Source organism: Pongo abelii, chromosome Y (genome assembly GCF_028885655.2).
Source record: "Pongo abelii isolate AG06213 chromosome Y, NHGRI_mPonAbe1-v2.0_pri, whole genome shotgun sequence".
Lineage (NCBI taxonomy): Eukaryota > Metazoa > Chordata > Mammalia > Primates > Hominidae > Pongo > Pongo abelii.
In genome coordinates this window covers 14,758,398-14,771,260 of record NC_072009.2, presented here as the reverse complement: position 1 = coordinate 14,771,260, position 12,863 = coordinate 14,758,398, and the positions used below count along the sequence as shown (strand labels likewise).

At 48.4% G+C, this 12,863-nt stretch overlaps 1 protein-coding gene across 2 annotated transcripts; it reads left to right on the top strand.

Annotated features, from left to right (window-relative positions):
• Positions 1 to 7,417: 7,417 nt before the first annotated feature.
• Positions 7,418 to 10,178, top strand: LOC129053385 (testis-specific Y-encoded protein 3-like). 2 transcript variants are annotated; one of them, XM_054545420.1, is made up of 6 exons: positions 7,418 to 7,891; positions 8,511 to 8,588; positions 8,717 to 8,828; positions 8,930 to 9,075; positions 9,183 to 9,264; positions 9,959 to 10,178. In XM_054545420.1, the coding sequence occupies exons 1-6, from the start codon at positions 7,538 to 7,540 to the stop codon at positions 9,979 to 9,981; spliced, it is 795 nt and encodes a 264-aa protein (XP_054401395.1). In that variant the 5' UTR covers positions 7,418 to 7,537; the 3' UTR covers positions 9,982 to 10,178. The 2 variants fall into 2 exon arrangements, with proteins under 2 accessions (XP_054401395.1, XP_054401394.1); XM_054545419.1 differs by having other exon boundaries at positions 9,183 to 10,172.
• The last annotated feature ends 2,685 nt before the right edge of the window (positions 10,179 to 12,863 follow it).

The window sequence follows — 12,863 nt, the reverse complement described above, 5'->3', positions numbered from 1 at the left end:
GCTTTCACTTGCATTCCCTACAGGTGTTGAGTGTGGAGTGTTCAAACCTCAAGCTTATAGATTCATGAAGGAAAAATTATGTGCATTGAAAATTGAGAACAACTATGTTAAGAACAATATTCCATGAAAGTAAGTTCCTATGTACTCATCTGCTCTTAATTGTATTACACTGTTCTCATGCAGAATGATACAAGTAACAATTATTATTGTTATTACTATTATTAGTATTATGAAATGGAGTCTAGCTCGGTAGTCCATACTGGAGCGCACTGCTGCGAACTCAGCTCACTGAAACCTCCGACTCCTGGGTTCAAGGGATTCTCCTGCTTCAGCCTCCCATGTAGCTGGGATTGCAGGCACCCACCAAAACACCTAAGTAATTTTTATATTTTCAGTAGGGACGTGGTTTCACTGCATTGGCCAGGCTGGTCTTGAACTCCTGACTTCCTGAACCACCCACCTTGGACTCCCAACGTGCTGGGATTACAAGTGTGAGCCACCGCACCCAGCCAAAATTAATATTTTGAAATATTTAGAAATATATGTTCTCGGGCACAGTGGCTCAAGTCTGTGATCCCATGACTTTGGGAGGCCGAGGTGGGTGGACCACTTGAACTGAGGAGTTGGAGACTAGCTTGAAAATATGGTGAAACCCTGTCTCTACAAAAGATACAAAAAATTAGCCAGGACTGGAGGTGTGTGCCTGTGTTCCCAGCTACTGAAGAAGCTAAGGTGAGAGGATTGTTCAGGAGGATCACTTGAGCTCAGGAGGATGAAGCTGCAGTGCGCAGAGATTGAGCTTCTGCACTCCAGTCCAGTCTGGGCAAGAAAGTGAGGTTCTGTCTCTTGTACGTAGGGGTGTGTGTGTGTGTGTGTGTGTGTGTGTGTGTGTGTGTGTATACACATATGCATGTATATGTATACACACACTCATATATACATATATAAGAAAGAGTGAAACTCCCTCATACACACACACAGACACACACACACATACAAACACGCACACAAACATATATTCTTGGCCACCTTAATTCCTCTATAATGGAATTCTGAACAGCATGCTTAAGGGTCAATACCAGGGCCTGCAGGCAGATAGCCTGTGCCAGAACTGTTCAGAGTGGGTTTTTTCACATTATACAGTTTCATCTTCTGAGTACACTTCCTGATCCTATTGTTCCCTTCATATCTTGCATATCTTTCTGGGGAAAAGACCACATGCAGCAATACCTTTTTTTTTTTTTTTTTTTTGCTAAGTGTTTTCTTATTATTTGGAGGAGTTTTTAGTCGAAAAATTTCTAAGGACGAAACTTTTCGTCTTTTGGCTCAGGAAACTGCAGGCACCAGTTGCACAACAATATTTAAGAGTAGCACAGATAATAAGTCATATCCATTGCCTTAAACAAAATGTACAGAATTCGGTATTTTTAGTTACACGCGAACACTATATAGGGTTTGCAATTGATCATTTTTATATTCTATATTCTATTTGATACTGAACATAGAGCGTCAAGAATTGGGGCACACAATGATTTTTCAGTAAATATGCATAGAGTGCTGTAAATATTGAGATTGGAAAACATACCATGTTTCTGCCCTCATCATGTTCTCATTCTATTAAATGTTGTAATAACACAACTTTGAGTCATAAATCTTTCAAAAGAGAAGTACACACAAAAAAGAGCTAGACAAATACGTGGGACATTATGATCATGTAGAGCTTGTATCAGTTACAGCCAGGTCTTCAAGGCCCATAAATGCCAGGATAGAAAGTTTAGAACAAACTGTCTACACAAAGGCAAGTTTTTGTTGCTGTTGTTGTTTTTTCATAGGAAAATAATATCGGAGTTTCACAAAGGTTATAAGACTAACTGCAATATATAGGATGGGTTGAAGATCAGCAAGAGAAGACAGAAGGTGAGTTCTGAGTTTTATTAAATGCTTAAACTAACATATGATGGTGGCCTGGGTAAAGAAAGTTGAAGCAAGGACTGGAAGAAAGAGACAGGTGCAAGAATCATTGTAAAGATAAAGTCCACAAGTCTTGGCATGAGTTTTCAAATTGAGGCTAGTAAAAAATATTGTGGGATTCTTGCCATTCATCTATCCATCAAATTATTCAATGCAACTTTATTAAGATTCTAGATTATTATTAATCTTTATCATTATTCAAGATTATTAAGGTGTATTACTCATTGAATAATAAATATTGCATGCATGTTTATTACTATGCAAAAAGCACTGTGCTGGGTTCTGGAGGTACAGCAATGAATATGGGGTTAATGGTCCCCAACTTCATGAAGCTTTACATAGAGGGAGAGACAGATAATAAATAAAAGACACAAGCAGTCGTAAATGTTGTGAAGGAAATTTTGGGACGCGGAAAGAGAGTAACAGATAGTAGTGACGGTTGGTATAACAGACAGAACTACTGTACATTGGGCACTAAGTGAAGCTTTCTCCAGGGAAGTCTTATGTGATATATCTGAAAGAGCAGCCATTGATAAAGAGGGAAAAAAACAGCTGCCAACCCTCTAAAATAGGAGAATTTTGGCCTAGCTCTGTGTTTGAAGAACAGAGAGTTGCTAATGTGCAGAATAAAGCTGAGAATTTGAGTAAGAGGAAAATGGTAAAGTAACCAGTGGTTTTAATAGTACAGATGGGAATGCTGTCCTTGATAAAAGTAGTTCCAGTGGAATGAGACCAAAACCCAATTGAACTGAACTGAAAAGCCAGTGGGAAGAAATGAGGGAAGTGGGTACAGCGTGCTTAGTGGAGAAAAGTAATGAAGGGGTAGGTGTCAGGGGAGTAAACAACGGGAAAAATTCTAATTTATAAAAGCAATCTAAGAATTTAGATCACAGCTGTATATGTATACTGAGGTGGTAGAGAGGGAGAGATTAACGTACATGAGAAAATAAAATTGACAGCAGTGGATTGCGGTTTCTAGCACCTACAGTTCACTCCCACTTTGCCTGTGAGTTGGATAAATGTCTGAAAGCTGATTGTTTTTCAAAGTTGGTTTCTATTTGGGAAAGAAGGGAGCAGGGAACAACATGACATTGTAAACTGCAAAGCAAAATAAGGATATAGAGTACATAGAGGAAGAAAGAGCTCGGGCACTAGAAGATCTTGTTCCTCAAACCGCATGCTGCCTACTTTGTAGTCTAGCTTGACACGTGAGCCCTACTCCAGTTTCCAAAAGAACAATGATTGTTTCATTTAATCGGACCAAGGGCACTTGACACATCCCACCATATACATCTGTCATTTCAAAGAAGAAAGAGTATTTTAGAACTACAAATAGAAATAATGTAACATTAAGATGAAAATCAAATAACAAATCTAGCTTCGTTGAAAATCTGTCTATACTGATATCTTATTATTTTTTTTAATTCTGCCAAGGATTAGTGAACATATTCTCCCAGTCTTTTGTCTGTATGTTAAAACTTGCTAAACACCTCAAGTCTCGCATAAGAACTACAATGGAAAATGGATCAGTCAGGAGTTCTTCCATACAATTATCAATAAATTATATTTCTTCATACTGAAATTTGTTTTTTCATTATTGTAAGAAATTAACTTTTATATTAATAGTAGGTGATGTAACAAAGCAGGTCTTTAAGGAGATAACTGACACTGGATTTCCATACCATTACTCAGGTGGCCCTTATTTGCCAGCCAGGTTCCCTCCCTGGACACACACTGAAGGTCCCCAACCATTTTGCGATCTCTTCACATTCCCAGCTCCTGAGGAAGCTCCAAAATACCTGTCCATGAAGAAAATAGAACATTTCCGCACACTGGATCCCAGTGTGGTCCTCCAGATTCCCTGTGAGGTGGACTATCTTGTATGGGAAGGCAGGGCACTGGGAGGGAGGATGTCAGAGACGATAACACATGTCAGGGCAGCCCAGGGTCATGGAAACAGAACAAGACAGTCCTGGGAGAAACATTCTAAAACGGCATAGACCTAGGTGGGCCTCAGGTGGACATCTGCGTGGAGAGGGAGAGGGCCCTGGTTGAGCTCAAAATGAGCCCCAGGTGGTAGCAGATCTTAGGGCAGGGCATGGAGCTGGCAAGTGATGATGAGACAGCTATCCCTTAAGCCCTGCTTCTCACCCACTGACTTTAGCCACATATGCATCCTAGTGGCTTAACGTTCCCCAATCCTGACATGTGGGTGTTATAATTTCCTGATGGGCCTTTCTCCCCCAAACCATGGATTGCCTGGGATTGCTCACTGCAGTCTCCTCCATGATCCTTGGGTTCTCCATGAGGGGCACAGATCCAGGACTCAAAGGCCTCTGAGTTGCCAATCCTTGGTTGCTCGCCTGGCCTCCTCTCTGTTCTGTCTCTAATGCTGTCCTTCCCTCCATGGGATAGAACTGCAAAGCATTGAGCCATAGGCCCTGGCTGATGATCTAGGGGACTGCAGAAGCAGGTCCAGGGGAGTTCAGGTCACAGCTTAAAGCCAGTTCCCCGGAGACCAAGGAATGACCAGCGAAGTCCTTTCCCAGGATGCCCCACGGCGAACCCCACCTCAGCAATCCTGCCAAAACCCGGGCAGTCTTATTCAGCCAAACAACCTCCACCTCCACCTCAGCCATGATGTCTGTCATATGATAAGCTCAGCCGTTGTGTCTTCCAATATGATAAGGTCAGGTAGGAGGTGTACTGCCTGCAGCTGGAGGCTTGACCTTCATGATCCCAGAACCACTGGACTGCAGTGGAATGAGACACTCTGTACCCTGCAGGGAGAGGAGTCAGGAAGGTTCATGCCAGACCTCACCTCCCACACACCAGCTGCCCTACCATGCTGGGAGGCATTCCTTACCGAGGATGCCAACACAGTACTCCTTAATGATGACTTCACTGTCGAAATAGAGATTGTGACGACATGAAATCTTCATCCCGCCGCCGGTAACCGGGATCGCTGAGGTCCTCCACCTGCCTGATCAAGGAGAAAGAGAATGGATTCAATACGACCATCTTATCTAGCTGGGCTGTAGTGAACCACGAGTTTCCACTTTCCAGTTCTCCCACTGAGACAACCCTGGTCCCCAGGGGGACCACAGACTGACTCAGAAACTGGACCCCTCCCACCGACCCAGGCTCCCCAGCCTGACCTACAAATCCATCATGTAGCAAAGCAGGACTTCATCATGGTTTCCGGCCCAGGCCGACATCTCGTGTGCCAAACAACCTACCTCTGGTCAGGAAGCCTCCAGATGATTGGGTGGGCAAGTCTCGTGACGCCCTGCAGTTTTGCAAGAGCACAGAGACTGTGGAGCAGGGCTATCTCCCAGAGATTTGGCCTGTCACCGTCCGTTGTTGGTCCTGTGTCTCTGTCTGGCGAGGAGGCAACGGCACAGCTATGGTGGTTTGTGGAGTGGGTGGACCCCGGCCAAGACGGCCTGGGCTGACAAGAGCGGAGAGGAAGAAGAAGTGGGCAGGTGGTTGCAGCTGAGGAGCGGAGGGGCGGGGTGGCACGGGGTGGTGTGAGGCGGCTGCTTCTCCGGGTTCATGAGCTGCAGGAGGCCTTTGTGTGCTGAGTGCCGGACCTGCTCTGCTGATGTCCGGGTGTGTGCTGTCTTCTCATCCTAGTCTCCCTGAGGGGTGGGCCTGCCCACTTGAGGGAAGTCCTGTAGTAAGAAACGGCGGCAGAGTTGTGCCTGGCGCTCCCCATGGGAATTGCGTGGGTGCAAAGGAGGTTATATAGACTCAAGGCCTACACCCCTTTGGGTTCGGCGCCGGCAGGGGGAAGAAAGCCTATCTGGGGAGCTGGTGCCTGCCTTGAGGTGGTCGGCAGCCCCATGCACCGCGAACCCGTCTTAAGCACCTTGTGTTTCTGGGCTGAGCCTGTTGGAAACGGGCACCGAGAGCATGGGGTGGTTGAATGGCTGGCAATGGCAAAGAGACTGCCCGTCCTCCAGGGACGTTCCCAGGGAAACGTGCCCTTCGACTTTCTGCTGCGCGGGAAGGGACCTTGGCGCCGCGATTCTCCCTTGTGAGTGCTGTGCTTGGCTCCCCTTGCCTACCACGTGTTCCCAGGGCTGCTACAAGCAAGCTGCAAGGATATGGCTCTGGCCCAAAAGGCGGAGATGCCCTGTGGCCTGGGGCACTCACGGAGCCCAGCTCCAAGTGAAGGACCTCCAGCGAGTCCATTGACGGCACAGGTGTTCTTGGTCCAGGGCCAGGCTGTGCCCGCTGGCCCTCCTTCTGCCACATCACGTCGGTCTCCTCCTCAACCACCACCTCCACCTCAGCCATTATGTCTTCCACCATCAGCACCGCCTCCTCTTCCAAGGCCGCCTCCTTGCTCTGTACTCCGGCCGTCCTCAACAGCAGAGCCTCCAGCCTGAACACGGTGCCGTCCTGTGTGCTCCCACAGATCCCGGCCTGCGCAGCCCAGCCCAACCTCCGCACCCCTAGGCTCTTGGGGACCGATCCCCCACAGACACCCTCCCTAAAAACCCACGGGCATCGCCCTGCTGAGAACCTAGTCCCACACCCACGTGGACCCAGGTTTCCTGAGGAGCTCCGCTGGACCCGCAGATCCTGCAATGGCCACAGGGCTCGGCTCCCCCGCAGGCTCAACTGTGCACAGGAGCTCAGGAGCCAGAGGCCCAGGCCCTGGGCCTGCAGAGCACCACCAGCAGGCACCGCAGCCACTGCAGCGGGTGCGGGAGCCTCTGGGTCGGCAAGGCATTGCAAAACACCGTGCGCGCAAGTCATCAATGGCCAACCCTGGCGGCCGGCCTCTGGTGTGCCCAGGGCATAGGACAAGAGGCCCTTTGGAATGCTCCTTGGACTGCAGCATCCTCAGGGAGGAAGCATGGTACGCAGAGCCTGTATTTGCCTCGACCTGCGATAGTGTGTGCCGGGGTTCTGGCCTCTACAACAGATCAATTTCACCTTAGCACAAGGAGGCGACTTTCCTCCCACGTGCCCGGCCCGACTCACTTCCCCTAGGCCGCCCCTGTCAACCTGGCCCCAGCAACCAGAGAGAGTTCTCTGGATCTGCAGTATTGCTTCCGTACCATCCAGCTGGCCTGCCTAACGAAGAGAGATGTTTCATGTGTTCATGACACATAGAGATTTTCATGGCTTGCCACACTCAGGATGTCAGGACACAGGGCTGCCGTGCCCACAATTCCAAATGCCACGCAGCCCGTCTGTCCCAGGATGCCGAGCTACCGGGCACAAGCTCCAAGGGCTTCTCGGAGGAGGTTTGGGGAGAGGAGTTGGCGTTAGGGGGAGTTGGAGATGCAGGCCCACCAGTGGCTGTGCCGCCCAGGGAGACGCCCACCGCCCTCCCATTCATTGGCCAGCATGGGAGGAAGGCGGTCGCAGCGCGGCTCCCCGCGCTCTTCCCGCGCAGTCCATTAGGGGGCGCCCGGGAGCCCCGCGCATGCGCACTGAGGGCCCGCTGACCCACTGGGTGCAATAAAGGCTGCGGCCGGGTTCGTGTGGCTCGGTTCGGGCAGCATAGGCCTTGCTCAGTGGGAGTGCGGAGGAGGGCACCGTCTTCAGGATGGAGGCTGTACAGGAGGGGGCGGCCGGGGTGGAGAGTGAGCAGGTGGCTTTGGGGGAGGAGGCGGTGCTGGTGTTGGATGACATAATGGCGGAGGTGGAGGTGGTGGCCCAGGAGGAGGGCCTCGTGGAGCCGCAGGAGGAGGCCCAGCGGGCACAGCCTGGCCCTGGGCCCATGACCCCAGAGTCTGCACTGGAGGAGCTGCTGGCCGTTCAGGTGGAGCTGGGGCCGGTTAATGCCCAAGCCAGGAAGGCCTTTTCTCGGCAGAGGGAAAAGATGGAGCGGAGGCGCAAGGCCCACCTAGACTGCAGAGGCGCGGTCATCCAGAGCGTCCCTGGCTTCTGGGCCAATGTTGTATCCTTCTCAGTGTTTCTTCTGCCTTTCTGGTGGAGAGGTGCTCTCGGGGAAGTGTAAGTAACTTATGGGCAGCTTGGCATCGATGTGACGCCACCTTTGGGGAACAAAGGTGAGTTGCCCCGGACAAATGTGGCTAGGGAAAACTGCAGCAGGCGTGGGTACTATTTTCCTGCGTGCGGCAGAGAAACCCTTGGTGATGCCGAGCAGCAGACGTTTGGGGCATGTTTTTGAAGAACAGAAGCGAGTTCAGACCAGAATAGGTTTTTGTGTGCATCAAGCTATTTTTAAGGCAGTGTGATTGCTCCCCCTTTCTAGTCCGATCTGGGACTGGGCGTCTTCGGCTATAAGCAGATTCTGCCACTCCTCAGACACCAGCAAGTCTCTGCAAATCGCACCTCCGCATGTCAGTGCAGTCAGCCTCAGAATTATACACCCTCTGTGAAGCCAAGGGGCCTTATTTTAGGGGTAGGGGGAGGCGAAAGGAGGTCATATACGTGGAAGCAGATCTGAGAAATCCCCTACCCCAGCCTCTGGGTGCTCTTAGGCCTTCTTCCCTGTTGCTCCTAGCTTCTCCTTCCACCGTATGTAAATGTAAAGGCTCTTTGACCTAAATCAGATTGCAAACCACCCCCAGATGTCAGCCCTGATCACTGACCAAGATGAAGACATGCTGAGCTACATGATCAACTTGGAGGTGAGGACAGCAAGACTGAGGCTAGAGGGTTTAGTGGGGGAGGGTAAGGGAAATAATTGGTTCCTGTGAGCAACAGTTGGCACCTCACCCAAAAAGGTATTTAAACTTTCTCCACCTTGTCCTGACAGGTGGAAGAAGTGAAGCATCCCGTTCATCTCTGCAGGATCATGTTGTTCTTTCGGAGTAACCCCTACTTCCAGAATAAAGTGATTACCAAGGAATATCTGGTGAACATCACAGGTGACAGGTGGCTCCCAGGATGGGTAGTGGAAGGAAGATGGTGGGTGGATCATTGCCAACGTGATCCAGTCCCCTTCCCACAAAACTTTCTGTCTCTGTAGAATACAGGGCTTCTCATTCCACTCCAATTCAGTGGCATCCAGATTATGAAGTTGAGGCCTATCGCCGCAGACACCACAACAGCAGCCTTAACTTCTTCAACTGGTTTTCTGACCACAACTTCGCAGGATCTAATAGGATTGCTGAGGTGGGTCCTCACTGGGAAACATCAGCAATGACCCTGGTGTGTTCCCACCTGTTTGGGTCACCAGTCTGAGCCCTGATGAGGCGTTTGCCGATTGATTCCCCTGACAGATCCTATGTAAGGACCTGTGGCGCAATCCCCTGCCGTACTACAAGAGGATGAAGCCACCTGAAGAGGGAACAGAGATTTCAGGTGAGCCGTTCAGTTGGAACTGGAGCTGTTTGATGCCCACTATGAGGGGGTTGACACACCTGCCTATTCAGGGAGCCTGGACGCTCGTTTCAGAAATGTAGAAATTGAGGCTGCTTTCCTATATGTAGAAATTCCTTGAGAGGACGAGAGAGAGTGACAGAATCCAGGACATTCATGGCATTGGGCTGAAAAAGGCAGATTAGAGACTGCACTGCAAGGCAGGTTATAGCTGTGAGTCTTAAGCCCAGGGGAGCATAGTCCATTTCCAGAATCACTGAGAAGTGAAGCTGAAAATCATTCACTTCAATCTGTAGCCCTTGATTCCATGGCCGTCAACCCCAGCGGCAGTCATCCTACCTACTCCATGAGATTGGGCTCCCTGAATGTGCCTCCTGGTCATCCCTGTCCTAGACCGCAAAGGATTGTTTAGATTGATGGATTTCCTTGAGCTATTGCCGCATCAGATTTCTGTGTGCTTTTAGTGTACAATGCATCTTGTTAGCTGACTCCCCTCACAGAGAGTACTGGGAATGGGGCAGGTATTGCGGAGAACAGTTTGTAACCCATGGTAGGAGGAAGTTTAAGAGATCACAAATGGGGAAGGGATATCCTTTTCTCAGCGGGCCCTGCAATTAAAACATTTCAAAGTATGGCTGAGAGAAATGCGTTTTGACATGCGTTTGTGTTTCTCTAGGGGACTCCCAGATGTTGAGTTGACTGTGAGGGAGCATCGGACCTTACTTAAAACAGCAGAACTCCTAAAAAGTTACTACCGTATGCAGGATGTCAGTACTCAGCATGGTCTTATGCCCAGGAAGTAAAGGAAAAACCGACCCAGTCACAAAAAAATCAGACAGGAAAAGGGGGTAAACTTGGATTGTATGGAATGCCAAATAAATATTCTCAAGAATGTTTGACTGTGTGTGTGTGTGTTTGTTTCTGTGTGTGTGTGTACGTTTATCCCCTGGATTTGGGTGTCATATTGAATTGATCAATCAATATGCTTTATTTTCTTCATGGAACTGACCCGTCTGTGTTGGAGCTGGGCCTCTAAAATTGTGGAGTGAATGGGTGTGGAATGTGTTGGGATTCTTCCTACAGGACAGAGTTGGGGAGGTCAAAGCAAAAGACAGCTTAGTTGGAAACTTACTTTGTCCTATGGAAGCAGAAGTAGTTCAAGGAAAGGGGTTAAGGTTTCCACAGCCCAGTTTGCTGGGACCTCTAAAATCCTTCATTTTGGGTATCATCATACACAATAGATAAGCACAGGATGATGGAAATCTTGAAGTTCCCTTTCTTGTTGAATTCACGTTCTTTTAAAGGTGAATTCATAATCCTTTTCTGGGACAATCAGCCCCTCAGAACTTCTCACACATCAACGTGAGAAGAAATGGGCAGGTAAGGTGTATGGAGGGACTGTGGGAAAGGTGACAGAGGCATGCGGGAAAGCATTCAGGATATGCTTTTTGGCGTAGATGACTAAGGGAAAACACAGACTGGCAGAAGTGCGGGGAAAGGGGTTGGATTTGTGGAATATAAGATTGCTGGGGAATCCACGCATGGACTGTCTTGTCACTTGATGACACAGGATATGGACACTCTTGTTGATGTTTACATCTTTAGTTGGGTTAAGCTTTTCTCCACGATTGTATGTTAGGTGAGGAACCAGTAGTGTATGTAGCTACCAACATTACGAGTGCATTTTGTGCTCTTGCAAACTCTAGTGAGGCTCTATTCTCCCCAGTGATTGGCACTGCAGATTGTTTCTGGAGCCCAGGGCCCTCTGATTTTCTGTGGCCTTTTCAGCATACTTTGCCTAAGTTTAATAATGTAAAGAGCAGATAGTTGCACAGTATGTGTTGCAAGCCTCACACAGGAGGACAACACATACAGTTTTCATTCACGGGTGGGTGGCGGCTTCCCATGAACACCTGTGTCTATGCACAAGACGAGGGGTTGCCTGTGTCACTGATGGGTGAGGAGGATTTCAGTGTCGGCGGCAGAACTTTCTTCCCGGTTCCCAGAAAAAACAGTTCCAACATGAGCATCCATGTTGGCCACACACTAGTAGAGTGCTAACATTCCTGTCCCATATGTACTCTGGTCGGCACAGCTTCTGTGAGAAGAGCTATGTTGTTTCAGGGAGGAAGGTTTGACAGTCAAAGTTCATGAATCTGTTGTACTGCCTTCAATACGCATTCCACACCTCCTGCTCGGTATCAGCAGTTGAGCTTTGAAAATCTATAGCCCAGTTTTGCCCCTGCTCCTGGGCACACTGCTGAAGCTCTGGAGGGGGAGTCTTGTCCTCCTCTGACTACTGTCCCCATGACCCACAAACACAGGAGAAACAGGTTTTCTCAGCAAATTATTCTGAAAACATTCGGATCCCTTTGGCCCCGTGAAGCTGCCCTTTATCTCACTGTGTGCAGGTCAAAGACACTGTGGTCCAGTACAGTATCCCTATAGTGGGAATGGGGCCACAGATTGGTGCCTGCACTCAGGGCAACTCAGATTAGGAAATGTCTGGGGACTTGCCTATAATCAGGTCATGTGAAAAGGTCTTGCCCCAAATTTAATGCATAGGAAAAAGTTGAGGAAGGTGTCTTGCAACGATTTCTCTAGGAGGTAAATAGATAAGAAGGAGACCATAAATAGATGGCTAGGGCTAGTTTTGGAACTAGCCTGTTTTAAAGTGGTGGTAGGGGAAGAGCTTTTTACAAGGCAGGCAGCAAACCAGGAACTGTCTACAATGGAAGGGCGTGCCATGGGTTGGTGGCTCAGCCATATTGCCACCCCACCGAGTGAATGCAGCCGACTGGGCTCCTTCCTCAAATCCTACATACAATTCAGTCTAGTGATTTCACATGAGATCCATTGTTTTGGTATTATCAGAGATGGTGCTGAATTGTACAGGCTGTCTAACGCTTCTTCCACTGAATATCCGTGCACATGGGCCACAAACGCTAAGGGTACTGACGGATTTGTATTCTGCCTCAGTAACTCTGAAACACCTCTGTTACATCTACTGTCAGGGTCTTTTTCATGTTTAAAGTACCAAGTGTGTGTTTGTAGTTTTTAGTGTGTTTGTAGTTGTGTATGTTTATTTCTCTGCGTGGGTTTGTATCTTTCCTCTGACTCCACCTATGTCTCCCCATATTTTTCCACACTACCTGCGGTAATTTGTACATGCCTATCTCTACAACCATGCTAGAATTTGTATCTGTGTCTTTGAACATCTGTCACTCTCTCTCCCTTCCTTTCTTCCTTCCTTTCCTTTACACCCTTCCTTTCTTCTTTCCCTTCCTTCCCCACCACACTCTCTCCGTCTGTATCATCTACCTTTCTGTTCTCTATCTGAATTTAGTTTGTAATTCTGAATCTCTTGGCAGTGGCGTCAGACATCAGAATGTCTGGATGAAATTCCTCTTTGAAAGACTCTGAGCTGAAAGAGATGAGTTCTTTTTGTGAGCCATAATGAACGGTTTATTTCAGGCCAATCTAGCAATGACAGTGTTAAAAACAAATACTGAGCATTGCAGCAAAGCCAAAAGTCCCATGGATTCCACTCATCCCGCTCAGTGTATCGAAAAGGTGGAAAA

Bases quoted from the DNA above. Each gene is read 5' to 3' on its own strand.
- LOC129053385 (XM_054545419.1), top strand. From the start codon at position 7,538: ATGGAGGCTGTACAGGAGGGGGCGGCCGGGGTGGAGAGTGAGCAGGTG. The intron at 8,589-8,716 runs GTGAGGACAGCA...TTGTCCTGACAG, and splicing joins GCTACATGATCAACTTGGAG to GTGGAAGAAGTGAAGCATCC. The intron at 9,076-9,182 runs GTGGGTCCTCAC...TTCCCCTGACAG, and splicing joins GATCTAATAGGATTGCTGAG to ATCCTATGTAAGGACCTGTG.